The sequence below is a fragment of the Hipposideros armiger genome, unplaced genomic scaffold (assembly GCF_001890085.2).
Source record: "Hipposideros armiger isolate ML-2016 unplaced genomic scaffold, ASM189008v1 scaffold_976, whole genome shotgun sequence".
Lineage (NCBI taxonomy): Eukaryota > Metazoa > Chordata > Mammalia > Chiroptera > Hipposideridae > Hipposideros > Hipposideros armiger.
The window spans coordinates 471,016-486,286 of record NW_017732326.1 but is presented as its reverse complement, the minus strand read 5'-3'; the positions used below and the strand labels follow the sequence as shown (position 1 = coordinate 486,286).

At 38.3% G+C, this 15,271-nt stretch overlaps 1 protein-coding gene across 5 annotated transcripts in view; it reads right to left on the bottom strand.

Moving 5' to 3' along the window:
• The window catches only part of AMPH (amphiphysin), a 245,355-nt gene that overhangs the window by 64,230 nt on the left and 165,854 nt on the right, over positions 1 to 15,271 (bottom strand). For all 5 annotated transcript variants that reach the window (XM_019631035.1, XM_019631033.1, XM_019631032.1 and 2 more), the window contains exons 6-7: positions 9,684 to 9,791; positions 8,097 to 8,182 (exon numbers count right to left, since the gene is read on the bottom strand). In XM_019631035.1, coding sequence (XP_019486580.1) covers positions 8,097 to 8,182; positions 9,684 to 9,791 — 194 coding nt within the window. The remainder of the gene's footprint in view (positions 1 to 8,096; positions 8,183 to 9,683; positions 9,792 to 15,271) is intronic.

The window sequence follows — 15,271 nt, the reverse complement described above, 5'->3', positions numbered from 1 at the left end:
GGAGTAACCAGCTCTGTGCCAGCTGCAAACATCTATTTGAGAAGACAAACAGGCTGCCCTGAAGAACAGGTCAGATTTAAACAGAAGGCGAGTACAGATGTGGGGGAGGGTAGTTGAACTTGATTGGTGAGTATTGTTTTATTTTCATTGATTTTCCCTATGATAACCAAACCCTAAAGAAGATCTAGGAATGAAAACTGTGCACAGCTTTATTATTAAAATAACTTTCTCAAGTGTAAATGCTGCATGAAAGGCACACCCAGCAGAAGGCTTTGACGTGCATGGCCAAATTGCTCCCTCCAGGGCTGGGCCTTCTTGTGCACTGCCTCCACTTTGAACATGACTGCATACCAAACCATTGTAAATCTGATAGACAAGAGTCAGCATCTTTCTTTTAACAAAAGTCAACACTTGTTTGTTCATTTATTTATTGCCCATTTGTATTTCTCATTTTATGAGTAATCTATCTTCTTCTTTTTTTTTTTGCTTATTTCTTAGTGCTTATTTCATTCTTACTTGTAAGGGATTTTATATTAAACATATTGAACCTTGGATACATTTAGCAAAAACAAGAACTTCCATTCTTTTATCTTTAAATTTTGTTTGCCGATATACAGCATATATATCAACTTGTTTATATCAGTTATTATTTAGAGAAATAAGTGGGGCAGTACTTGAAAGAAATGCCTTATTTAGAATGACTGAACAAACATCTATAATTTTCTAAAATTTTTATGTTTTCTTTTTAGAATTTAGAAATTAAATCAACTAGGATTATTTAATTTAGAAAAAAAAGTGTTCAATATTTTTAATGCAACTTATCATTCAGTGATTTACTTCAATTTATGAAATGAGAGACTCCTTCCAAAAGGGGACTGCCTCACTATTATAGGCTCAGCACTTACTACAGCAGCTGGTACAGAGCAGGCATGCAGTAATATTCCATGAATGAATCAATGAATGAATGAACGAACGAACAAATGAACAAATGCGGCACCCACTGCACTAGAAGGGCATGTTCTGACTGTAACCTTAGCCTGTGAAAAACTAGTGTCACCAGCAGTGAAATACACATCCACAAAGAGTGCCAGGCTCCGAATTCTGATATTATCTGCTTGGGAGGTTTCATTTCACAAGTTCTTCATAAACATTCTTCATAAAGTCTAGAGACTTTACCATCTCCCTAAAGGACTTCTTTGAGGCATCCTCATACCCCTTCTGGTTGGCTGTCAAGACCAACTAAATTTCTTTTTTTTTTTTTTAAAGATTTTATTGGGGAATTGGGGGAGGGGAACAGTGCTGGGGAATCGGGGAAAGGGGTACCGACAAGTTGCTGTCATTTTGCTCTTCAGTCTAGTTGTGGAGGGCGTCGCTTCACTGGCCCATGTTGGTATTATCATTGCGCTCTTCCCAGATGAGGCAGATGGGTCGCCAGCCTCTGGACGGCCACTCACAGCAGCTCTTGGCAGCTCACGCTGGTTGCTGGCCACACACGGTAGCCCATGGCAACCCACTGCAGCAGGGGCTGCAGCCTACACCTTCATGGGCGACTCACAGCAGCCCAGCTCCAGGTCGAGCTGCTGCTCACCATCTTAGCTGTAGAGGGCAGAGTCACTGACCCTCATGTGGGGTCCAAACCGGGGCCCTGCTGCTCAGAGCTGGCGTCCCAAGCCAGCTCTTAACCACCACGCCACTCGGCAGGCCCCCAACTAAATTTCTTTATTAAGACGTTTCTTTGTTCTTGGAAACAGTACAAAGGATTAATAGCTGAGCTTAACACAACCACAGCTCTCAGGCCAGGACACCCTCCCTCTGCACGGCCATAAAAAAACCTGCCTCCCCTTGGGGGTGTTCAATGCTTTTCCCTGGGCCCCCTATAGGGGAGGAAGCATCCTGGCCATCCCTCACTCACCATGGGGGTAAAGTGGGAGAAAGAAGAGTTTTCTTCCATTTTTTCCCCCTGATCCTCTGAGCTCATTTGTACTCCTCTGAGATTTATGCATTCATATTCAACCTCTTCACAGCTCATCTATCATCAACCTCCCAGCCACCCCCCACCCCTCCTCCTCACTCAACCCCATTCACTATCTACAATGGCACGTGCCCCATGGTTTCCCTCTCTCTCCTTCACCAAATCTTAACACTAATACAGGCATTCATTTGACTATGCACCCAAATAACAAACTCCCAACTCCCTGACCTCCCTGAGCCCAGTGTCCCTATTATACACATTCTGCAGTGACTTACCACTGCATATCCTGGATCTTGTCATCAATCACAATTGCCCACCTTTGAAATGAGATAACTCAGCAGCCCACCCACTAACCTAGTTTTTTAAGCCTGGAGATCCTTCATTCATTATTCATTGATTTCATTCCAGCTGCTGACTTTTGGGGGCGGGGGAGGGTTGTGGGGGTTAATATATTTGCATTGGAACATGCCCAGCACTGTGGCTGATGCTACTGTATTAGAACCTAATACTAAGCACATGAACCTTCTCATCAGATTTTCTGTAATGCTGGTAGCTTAGGAATAGTTTTATTTTTTTATAAAGAATATATTTGGGGGGAAATGAGAAAGTAGTTTTATTTTACTAATATTTAATATGTGGGTTGGTACTTGCTCCGTATGTCAGAAGGACCCTGGTTTTTTGGGAAAGGAGAGTGGAATTCATGCTACTTGTTTGCTTTTTAAAAATTATTTCATTTTTATTTTGGGGGGGAGTTTCATATCTAATCATCCCACCTCAGTCCCCCACTCTGAGTGCTTTTTAAATAGTAGAGAATCCAACTTTTTAAAAATCCCTCTGAGATAACTGCCCCTTTTCTCCCAGGCTGTTGTCTCCTCAGGCTCAAACTTTTGCTCTACCAAGCCCCGTGGGACACCCCTCAAAATGTCTGTCAATGCCCTCACCCCTTACTTACCCCACATACTCAGTCCTAAATCATCCCACCTCCACCACAGCCATCTTCTCAAAATGACAAAGGTTATTTTAAAAGGCTTCCGTTGCCTCATCATCCCCCTATATCTGCTACAATTCCTCATGCCCATCATAGTATATCCTCAAAATAACAGACGATACCCACTGTTTCTGCTTCCTCACCTTCCACTGAGTCTCCAATGTCAGTAATCAGGCTCTGACCCCACTAACCCCCCTATCAACTGAACTCCTCTGGAAGTTCACCAAAGGCAATGCATCTTTAGCCCTTGTCTACTTGATTTCTCTATTGTAAATAATACTCCTGGCACTATTTCACTTTTAAATTTCTCTCCATTCTTGGCTTTTTGAGATACAGCTCTTACAGGTCCCTTCCACGTCTCCTTCTACATCTCTGATTATTTCTTCTCAGGCATTTCCACAGGCTCCTCTTCTTTGCATTAGTCCTTAAATATTGGTTCTCATGAACGTTTTGTCTTTGGTCCTCCTCTGGCCATCTGATCTCTCATTACCTACACCTCATCAACTCTCAACCACCACCCATATAATAATGACTCCCAAACCTCTTTCTGAGCTCCAGACCTGGTTAGCCCAATAGACATATCCTTTTGGATTTCCAATGATTCTGCAAACTCAACATATACAAAATGGAGCTCAGTATTTTCCCCAAACTTTCTTTTCCTCATATATTGTCTATCGCCCTGAGAGAACCCTTCCCTCACTGGCCAGTCTATAATAGCTATCCCATCCCATGTCACTCTTCATTAAATTATCTTGTTTTTGTTTTCTGCACTGAACTTTTGGTTTAAGACTTTATTTCTCATTTCTTTTCTTGATAATTGTCATTCCCTACACTTCAATGTAAGATCCAAGAAATCAAAATCTTCAGTACTTAAAAAGAGTACTCGGTACATAGTGGGTGGTCAATTGATATTTCCTGAATGAATTATAAATGAATCTGACCACTACCTATCTCCTGTTTTATCATCACAACTCTCCTTTTGGACACTTTCACTCTGACTTCCAGCTACAATAAACTAAATAAAGTTCTATGAACCTACATATCTACTTCAATCTCCATGCCTTTATTCATGCTTTACCTCAGCTTATAAAATTCTTTTCACTAAATTGTGACAACAATCATTTTAAAAGATTTAGCTCAAACATTCTCTTTGGAACCCTTCCTTCCTTGTGATATTTCTCTATCATCCCTTATGAATTAGAAGCTCCTTTAGAACAAACATACCCTTGTATTTCCTCATTTGAACTTACATCCTCCTTTAGATAGCACATCATTTCTCTTCTCCTTTATGCATCCAAAATTTTGAAACAATTTTCTACACATGACAATAATGGAAGACTACAGGAACAAAAGAACATAAGACATGCCGAAAAAAATTAGCAAAATGATAGACATACACCCTACTTTATCAGTAATTAAACTAATGAACTAAGCACGCAAATCAAAAGACAGAGGTTGGCAGAATAGACAAAACACACACATACCCACAATCCAGCTATATGCGGTCTATAAGAGTCACATTTTAGATTCAAACACTCAAACAAATTGAAAGTAAAAGAGATTCATTCATGCAAGGAGTAACCAAAAGAGAACTGGAGTGGCTATAGTAATACCAGACAAAATAAACAAAATTTGTTACTAGGGACAAAGAAGGACATTTTATAAAGATAAAATGGTGACTCCATCAAGGAGATACATCAATTATAAACATAAACACATAACAATAGAGTCCCAAAATACATGAAGCAAAAGCTGACAGAATTGAAGAAATATAGACAATTCACCAATAAAAGCTGATGACTTCAGTATCTCACTTTCAATAATGAATAGAACAACTAGGCAGAAAGTCAATAAGGAAACACTTGGCGATCACTGTAGACCCAATGGATATGACATATAAAGAACACTTCACCCAACATTATGAATGGATATGAATAGTTTGATGCAGGATTTCATGCATAAACCCATTAATAAATACTCATAAATACATGTACAATATTATAAATTTCACCACAGGCGTCACTGAAGATACAAAGTACTAACTTTAATTGCAAGGTGGAGCAATATGGCTGGGAGGAAAACATATGTATTTATGAAATAACTCTATGAAATAAATCTTATTTATGAAAGACTGAATGCAATCTCATTTTAGATAAAGGGAGGCCCTAAATTCAGACAGCAAAATTTATAGGAAAAACCACAGAAGTGCTTTTAAGTCAGTTTGTAAGTCAGGATTTACAAACTTCAGGCCTTAGGCCAGCTTTAGGATTTACAAACTTTACAATCTTAGGCAGGGTGTCTAAGTGACATGATCCTTAGCTTCCTTGTCTGTAAAATGAAAATATCTGTGTGAAGATTAGAGATTATGTGTGCAAAGTATACAAAATGATACCTGGCAAATATTCAATAAATGATTTCTCTTTATTTTTTAAATAAAATAGACATACGCACACAATTCACACCATTATTGTGGGTGAGTAATCTGGGTTTAGTCAAGGAACACACTATACATAAAGAAAGGCCTAAGCTTGATTTTGATCAAAGGGCAGGATTTGATGAACATAAAAAGAACCTTAAGCGCCATAATGAGAAATTAGACTGAATTAAAAAGCATTGAAGCATTTATTCTGTATTTGATCAGATAAGGGGAAAGGTTTCTCTCCTAAATTTGTCCCTTAAATTTTCCCATTGTACTTAAGTCCCTACAGTCTTTCAAATTCAGGATACTTTGACAATTATTTTATTTTCAATAAACAAATACTACTTGGGGAGGGAACATAGGCAGAAAGTACACCAGTCAATGCTAGTTTTAGATACTTAGAGATAGAACTAAAAAAACAAAGAAACTGTTACATAGCCAATGCATATAAAGCAAACAATATGTATTTTCCTTTTGGCAATTTTCCCAGGAGTATTGTCTCATAATTGGAAATACTGAACATTGTGGTACCCAAGCCTTTCAAAAGACCAGTTTAAAAAGCAATGGAGGGGCCGGCTGAGTGGCGAGTTGGTTAAGAGTTGGCTTGGGATGCCAGCTCTGAGCAGCAGGGCCCCGGTTCGGATCCCACATGAGCGCCCTCTACAGCTAAGATGGTGAACAACAGCTCAACTTGGAGCTAGGCTGCAGTGAGTCGCCAGCGAAGCGTAGGCTGCAGTGGAGCTGCAGTGAGCTGCTGTGAGCTACCGTGAGTGGCTGGCAGACAGCGTGAGTGGTCAGCAGATGGTGCCAGCTGCCAAGAGCCGCAGTGAGCAGCTGTCCTGTGGCTGGTGACCGATCTGTCTCACCCAGGGAAGAGCATAATGATAATACCAACTTGGGCCAGTGAAGCAACATCCTCCACAACTAGAGTGAAGAACAAAAGGACAGCAACTTGTCTGTTCCCCTTCCCCCAATTCCCCAACACTGTTCCCATCCCTCAATTCTCCAATAAAAATCTTTAAAAAAAAAAAAAAAAGATTTTGAATACAAGTATTTCTGAAAATACAAGCATGCAAAAAAATTATATTTATTTAAAAACACAATTTCATATATTTTTTATTTTAATTAGGCATAAATGTCTAAATTAAAATTATAAATAGATGCTTGTCTCATCTATTGGGGTGTCAGAAAAGTCATGACACATTTTTTGCAAAGAATAACAGAAAAAATATGTCATGACTTTTCTGACAAGCCAATATATCCCTATAAGCTTAAATATTCAAGCTTTTCAAAACCTCATTTGGTGAGAATCAAGGTCCTTCTTGGGCAAGTACAGAAAGTTCCTAAGCAGGTCAGAAAGATGCCACAGTACAGCTTGTGAATGAAGAGGTGAGAGGGAAGAGTTCAAAGACAGAAATGTGAGGGTGAGCCTACCATCATTATCCACAAAAACAATGAGGAGGGTTAGGGTGGCGGCAGTGAGAATAGAGAGGGGGCAATAAATCCAGAAAACCACACAGGAAAATGATGGATTGTTTTCTTTGGTTTCCCATAGTTAATGACTCCAAAGTTTTGAGGCTGGGAGTCCAGGAATGACAATATCCAAAAAGAGAAATGCAGATGTTGAAAAAATGAGTAAATTCATATAAGCACTGAGTTAATTTCACACACGTTGAATTTTGGGTATGGCTAGACATTGAATTTGGCATGTCCTAGAGGCTAGTTTTATAATGAACTAGCCAAGATTTCCTCTAGTATTTCAGTAGTTAAAAAAAAAAAACTGAGTGCCTACTGTTGACAAAAAAATCAACAGCATTAGGAATAAACACAGGAATGGACAAACTCTAGTCTAGATCCTCAAAATGTTTGGAATTTTGGAGGGTAAGTAGAAGCTCTAGAATTTCAATATGGGAAGGCTTTGGGGCAACAATCTGGTTGGAAATTGGGTCAGAGGATTTGAGTTAAAGCAATGTTGCACGGCAAGCACAATTCTGTTTATTTAGGGTGGTAGCATGGGGGTGTTGATGGAACTTGAGAGAGACATAACGCCCTACTTCACTCAACAGCTTCTTGGTTCTACCATTGAGTAGGAAAACTGCACTTAATACCATGAGAAATGCAGAATGCCTATAAATAAGAAGCACTTAATGCCATGAGAAAGGGAAAATGCACATTAATACCTTGAGAAATGCAGAGTACCTGTAAATAAGAATATTTAGTGTCTACAATAGGACTGAAGTTCAGGTTAATAGGTCAGGGCTAAAAGTAGTAGCTTGGCATCAAAGCCAGAAGCCAAGATAAGCTCTTGAAATAACGGAAGTTCTGCCAAGAACCAAAAGGGTCTCCTTGTAAATGTCAAGGTTAAGGGTCATTCTCCTTGTACCTCTAATTGAGATTTGGGTCTACACTTGATAACTATATCAAGGTCTACAACTGTGCCATCCAATATGGTAACTGTTAGCTACATAAGGTTATTTAAATTGAAATGTATTAAAACAAAACAAATTAAATTTATAATTCAGCTATATTCCAAGTGCTCAAAAGCCAGCCACATGTGGCAAGTAGCTACCATATTGGGAAGCACAGATTATATTATAATAGAACACTTCCACTGAACAGTGCTGAACCATCACAGGCAACAAAGACAAGATAAGGGATATTCACTGTTCTTGAACTTCTAAAAGGAACACGTATAACCTGTACAAAAACATCTTTACCTTGACCATAACGATGGTAACTCTTCTTGTAAGTCAACGTTAAACTCTTCAAATACTTTCTGTGCTTTCTGAAACTCCTCTTCTGCCTAGAAATGACATATAATGTGTTTACACTAAAAAATATCACATAAACACAAGCCATTTCTATACACAACAAAAATCATTTAATATAAAACAGGAATAGCTTTACAGCATTCTAGAAACATTTGGGGAAGAAGAAAAATTAATTTGCTCAATATCTACATGATTTTTTTTCAATACAAGTGAAATATTAAGTCTTATTGAAACAAGAAAACTGAATTGATTACAATAGTTGCTCTTACAGTCTCTGGCAGATTCATTCATTCTACAAAAACATGTTAACTGCCTGTCACACACTGCTTGCTGTGCTCTGGATACTGAATACAGATGCTTCCCCAAGAATTTCCCAGTTTAGTACGAAGTCTAAATAATGACATTGCAAGATAGGACCTATAATCTACTATGGAGCGTGTATTGGGAAAGGTGAAGAGAACAGAAAGGTTCCATAGAGAAGATGATATTTTAACTGAATCTTGAAGAATTGGCAAATGTTTGCTGAAGAAGTGTGTGGGTAAGGCACTGCATACATTAAGGTGGAGTTCCCTGGGTTACACTTTTAATTTACTAACCTTGTGAACTTGTCAGATTGTTTTTTCCTTCTGATACCTCATCCATAACATGAGACAGTAATGTCCACCTGACAGGTGCTGTGAGTATTAAGGAAGGGTGATGTGGGTGAAGTGTTGAGCATGGTGTCTGGCATCTATGATGCCTCACATCCTGAAGAGCAGCTGTTATTGTGGCTGCTCAGGAACTGATGTGTAGGTCATGGAGGCTTGAGCTTAGGATGTGTGTATGGAAGAAAGAGAGGAGCAGAAAGAAGACCGAATGTTGATAAGGACAAATAGGTGAGTCAAAAGGTCGCATACGCTGTGCTAAGGAATTTAGAATTTTTCTACAGGCAGTGGGAGCCATTAAAAGGCTTAGCAGTGGAGAAACATATCTAGATCTATGTTACAGAAAGAGCATTCGGGCAGATGCATGTAAGCAGATAGGAGGAAGCAAGACTGCAAGCAAAGGGAGTAGTTAGCAGGTGTCATTGATTAGTCGGCATCTGTAAATGGACTGACATGGTAAAAGCTACTGAAGTGGCTTTCTAAAAGAAAATGAATGTTATGCAAATCTAGCACATGTCCATACTCTCAAACAATCACGTTGTGCCTGAGATTTCAAACTTGGTTCCCTATCTTAATCTGCATTTTAGCATCAAGTATGGGCCACACCCACAGAGAGAAATACAGGAACACTCATTACTTTCTTTGAGTCTACAGTATTGTTGAGAGTCAAAGTTTATTCTGATCAAAATGTATGAGTCGGTGTCACCCATGTGAATTCTACAGTATGAAAAACCTTATTTTTAATGAAAAATTATGGAAAGCGGCCCACAAGCACCAGGTTTCAGTTCAAATTCTGTCCTGATTCCAATCTCCTTTACAAAGTAAACATTTCATTTTAAAAGCAAAGGTGCTAGGTCACAGAATCTGGAGTGGTGACATCAATCCCCACCTTAGAGATCCGACTCTCATCCTTCCTCTTGGAGCTCTGTAAGGCCTCCAGGTGGTGGCGGGCACTGTCGTAGTCAACCAGCTTCCTGCTGCGCTTCGCAATGCGGTTCTGCCCATGGAAAACACGCGCATTAAGAAAGAGTCACGGCCATAGAGTGTTCTGAATGCTAAAATGCTGTTCTTGTCCAGAGTACCTGAGGACCTTGACTGCAGATCAAGGGGAACTTCAGTAGATAAATGATCCCTGGAAATCAGACTACAATCTCCAATTCTTTGTGTGAAAACCGTTAGGTAAACAGCTGCCCTTCTGATAATAATTAGACCAAGTCATAAGGATTTGAAAGCATGATTTGTAGTCAGAGGTGAGAAAAATTCCAGAACGGGTTGAGGGAAGCAGGTAAACCTATACCCTCCATTGGCATTTATTCTAAAAGTTTAAATGTTCTATTTTCAAGATAGTGGAAGACTATATTAGGATTGGCTTTATTCTAATAACACAATAACAGCAGTTCTATAAAGCAGATTTATAAAACAGTTCTATATTTATAAAGCAGGTCTATAAAGTAGATTCTTAAGAATAAAAATCAGTTTTCCTAGAAATGTTCCTCAATCCTTTTGTTTCATTCGAACCATCCGAGGAGCTTAAAAATATATTGATTTATACAGAATTCCATTTTCACTTAGGATATAGAGAGCTGCAAAGAATTTCATTCCCACACTAACAAAAAAAAAGTGGATAAATATAAAAAACAAAATTCTTCTTGATGTATCAGAGATCTGAAGTCACAAAGCAATAAAGTAATCTGAATTCTAAAGAGGGACAAGTGGCTCCAACCAGAGACAAGACATGCAAACCATTTACCTTTGGCAGGGTACGGGTAAAAGTTGTGGACTGCATACAAGTGGGTAAGAAGAGATCAGCTAAAACTTTAACAAACTGCCAGAGGCCTAGTGTGGGCAGCATGTAGTTTGGAATAGCTGGGTGTCCAGGACACAAGGGGAAATTGCATTTATGGGCAAACTCCTTGGACCTCCATTGGATGCTATCAGAAAGTCTGAGGACGAGACACTCCCCCTTGTAGTGCCGATGAGAATGAGGTGAACTGTGACTGCTAGGGAGTGGGCACAAACCCCTGCCCAATTCCATGGACCTTTTCCTCTTACAAAGCAAAAGCTTTAAGCTGCTTGAGGAGAGAGCACCAAATCCTCCCACACACAGAGGCCAGGAAAAGATCCACTGCTTCTGGAGGAGAAGAAGCAAAACCAACCTAGCTCTGGGGGAGGGTCAGGAACCCCTAGGATATATGCAGAGATCATTGCTACATAGAAGGGCAGATTGCTACTACTGGGGAGTGACATAACACCTTCTTGTGTCCAAGATATGATCCCACTAGGGCAAGGGCAGAAAACTGTTCAAGACCAACCCCAGATATGAAGTAAACTTTGTCTAACACAAAACCAGGAAAATATAACAGAAAACAGCCCCGCACCCACTGCAAGTCTAGTGCTGAATAACAAGCCTACCACTGGAGGATGAACAAGTTCTGAGAGACAGAACCTCCTCTACAATACAGGCCTACAAGGACAAGTGATATGTGACGAGGAACAGGAACACTGAGAAAAACACTCTGGCATCCAAAGGCCCATCCTATGTGGGTCAAAGAAGCAAAAAACAGACTTCAAGCTAAGAGTCTGAAAACATTATAGATGATATATAAGTACAAGGCATTAGCAGCCCAGTTCTGAAGGATTTTCAAAGCCATAGTGCACTGAAAGTAATAGAGACAGCAAAACACAAATCCAGCTCAAGTTGCGATTACATTGATTTAAACTCCCATTCCAATGGTCTGACAAAAAGGCATGCCCATTCATAGGCATAAATATTACTTCAGTCTTCAATTTCTATACATGATGTGAAGTTTTCAATAAAAAGTTATTAAATATGAACCATGAGAAATTAATAATGACTCATGAGAGAAGATAAAGAAATCAAGAGAACCAGAAGCAGACATGACCCAGATGTTGGAAGTAATGAGCAAGAATATTTTAATAACTCTGACTAATATATTGTTCAGTTGGAAAAGGTAGACAACATACATAAACAGATGGGGAATTTCAGCAGAGATATGGAAACTTTAACAGTCAAATGAAAATTCTAGAAATAAAAAAAATATATGATATCTGAGAGAAAAAATTTCTTTGATGGGCCAATCACTAGCCTTAAAACAGCTGAGGAAAGAAACAGTGCATTTGAAGTAGATCAAGGGAAATTATTCCCATTAAAATCCAAAGAGAAAAAAAAGTTGAAAAAAAATAAGAATTAAGTAATACAATATCAAATGGTCTACCATGGTGTATGTAATTGGGGTCTCAAAAATAGATGAAAGGTAGAGTCAATATTTGAAGAGATAATGGCTGAGAATTTTTTATAATAATGATGACATCAAAGTACAAATTCAAGACATTCACAGAACCCTAAGTATAAATACCAAACAATACACATCCAGATACATGATAGTCAAACTGCTGAAAGTAAAAAAAAAAAAAAAAGGAAAACATGGAGCACAAAGGTCAGCATTACAGAAAACCAATCTTCAGAACCTATGCAAGCTAGAATACAATCAAGTGGTATCTTTAAAGTATTGAAAAATAAAACATAAAAAGAAACCTACCAACTCACAATTCTACCCCCCAGTGAAAACACCTTACAAGAGTGAAGGTGAAATAAAGTTCTATTTTTTCTCAGACCAACAAAAGTTGAGCAAATTCACTGATAGATAGCATAAGGATTTTAACACTAATTAGGTATAAAAATAAATGAATACCAGAAATTATGAAAATCAAAGTAAATATACAAAGATTTTATTTTCCTACTTTTAATTGATTGGAAAGGTAATTGACAATCTAGAGTAAACAAAAGAGACACAGTATTGTGGGGTTTATAACATCTGCAAAGGAAAAGTCTGTGACAATAAAAGCACAAGGAAAAAAGGGAGGGAAGAACTGAAAGTATACTGCTGTAAGGTTCTTAATACTATCCATAAAGTGCTATAAAATTATGAAGTTACATGTGGTAAGTTAAAGATGTACCTTATGAATTGTAGGGCAACCACTGAAAATTCAAGTTAAATAAAGAGGCACAACTAATAATTAAACAGTACAAAATATACTGATTCCTGAGAACGGATTAAGAGATACTGATGTAGTTAGTCTGAAGCAAGGCCCAGGCATCTGTCCTTTTTAAAAAGATCCCCAGCAGTCTAGCTCTGCCCAGCTACTCTAATAATGAGAACTACTGCAGAAGAAGACCCTTAATTTTTTTTAATTTGATATGGTAGGAAGAAGAAAAATAATAATATAAATGTATATGGCTTACAAAACATGGTCACATCCCATGGATTCTCATAGCAACTTACAGTACGGGTAGAGTATGACCATTCCCCTTTTACATGTAGGGAATTTGAAGTTGCATGAGATTAACCACTAATTTGTCCAGAATTGCTTAGAAAGTCTGTGGCAAAAGATGAATTAGGTATCAGCCTCCTAACCAGTGCCTACAGTAGGGTGAGGCATGTAAGGCACCCAGAGCAGAAATTTTAGGAAGGCCCGCCCTCTAAGGCTCATGTAAGTACAGGACAGGCCACCAACGGTAGGTGCTTCCTAATATATTTTGAATCCTAAGGGCCTCACTTGCCTCACTCAGTCCCAGCCCTGCTCCTGTCTCTTGGTTAGCATTTCTTCTAACAGGTACCATGTTTCTTGGCAGACTATCATTCAACCATCATCTATCTGTCAGTCGTGATATTTCTCTACACCCCCTTCAGGACTAGTGATAGGTGGGTTAGGACAGTTTCTTACTCTCATTTAGCTGCTTTCACTTTCTTTCACTTTCTCTTCTGCACCTACCACTTCCAACTGGTGTTAGTAGTGGAAAATATGGTTGACACACCACATTCATTTAAAGATACGTGAATTAGCCCAGGTAGGAGAGAGAGAAGCCCTTTAATAAAGTATAGTAGATACAGTGTGCCTATGAGCTGACAAAGCTAATTACATTAGCAAATATATAACCATTGCTTCCAAAGGAACACTGTCCCTTAAGAGTGGTCTTCTGTGACTACATGCAAACTCAGGAAGCTCTGCTTTGTGGACCTGTGGGGGTGACTCTCTTTTAATATCTTCCAAGAAGGAAATCTTGATTCTTTGCAGATGGCTATGGTTTTTGAAAACAGCCAAAACTCAATTACTTCCAAGTCTGAATAACATGGAAGACTGCACTGGGTCATCTTATTTTTTGTTGTTTAAAAATAAGAAGTTAAGTAAATAATGTGACTTAATTTCTTGTGTAACTGACAAGTCAGTCACAGAGTATAGCTTATCATGTAGAAATGACCATTTTGAAGGTCATTACTCATTTTGATGCAGACATTTTTGCACTAGAAAAACAAATCAATCTCATTGCCTTACCTATCTGATATTTGGGAATCTTAAAAAAACAACCAAATCTCCTGAGCAAGGGTAGAATTAATACACTTTAGCTCTTATATAGAAAATGATACAATTCTTATTTCACCATCCAATCAAGTAAATTTAATTAAATAAATTTACTAGTTTAATAGTAAATCGCTTAAGTTTTTAATTAAAATTTCTTCATATTTCCACTGTGCACTGACCCTGTGCAGTAAAGAAAATAATTTATTGTATTTTTAAAATTTTCTATAATAACTTCAATTTGGAATTCAATTTGGCACATTGCTGTAAATATATGCTTAGTTGCCCATGAGTGGCCGCCAAGATAGAATCTAAACTACATTTTACAATCACTGCTCACAGCTGTAAGCCTGTCTGTGTTAGTGACAAACTGGCATTGATTTCAGACATTAGTGCTGTATAATAAGAACCACAACACCGTGTGCCCTGCCAATCACAGCTGGAAAAGTCAAACATCACTGTTCATGAATGGTATTCCATAACCTCTCTGATGGGCTGCCATAAATATTTGGAAATTTGCCTGAGGTTTTAACTACACATAGCCTGCTGATTTTAATAGTAGCAAAAGAATTCAATTGTGTGCTATGCTTTGAAAATTCTCCACTCAGTATTTTTAATCATAATCCTCCTTTCCACCAATAACCCATTCATTATGTAATCTCTCAACACTAACTTTATGTAGTCATTGAGTCTATATCAACTTCTAACTTCCATCCACCAAGTAAAGGCACACAGAATACCTTAAGTGCATTCTCACAGAAGAAAAGTCTTTCAAATATTAGAAACAGCTATCCCCCCAGTGTTCAATTCCAAATTGTTTCCTTTCCAAGTTAAACACTGCTATTTCCTCAACTATTCATCATATGAAACAGCTTCACAATTCTCTGTTTTGGTTGAAACTTTTTGTGTATGCTATGACATTCTAAATGTGACTTCAGAGAAAGAGAAATCGTTTCAGCCTCTTTCCATGATGCAGGCAAAACCATGATATGTGTTTCATTTATATTCAGGGCATCCAACTAGATATTATTCCCAAATCTCTAGTGTAAAGATGGTTCAGTAACTAGAGAATAATTTTTGTGCATGACTTCAACCACA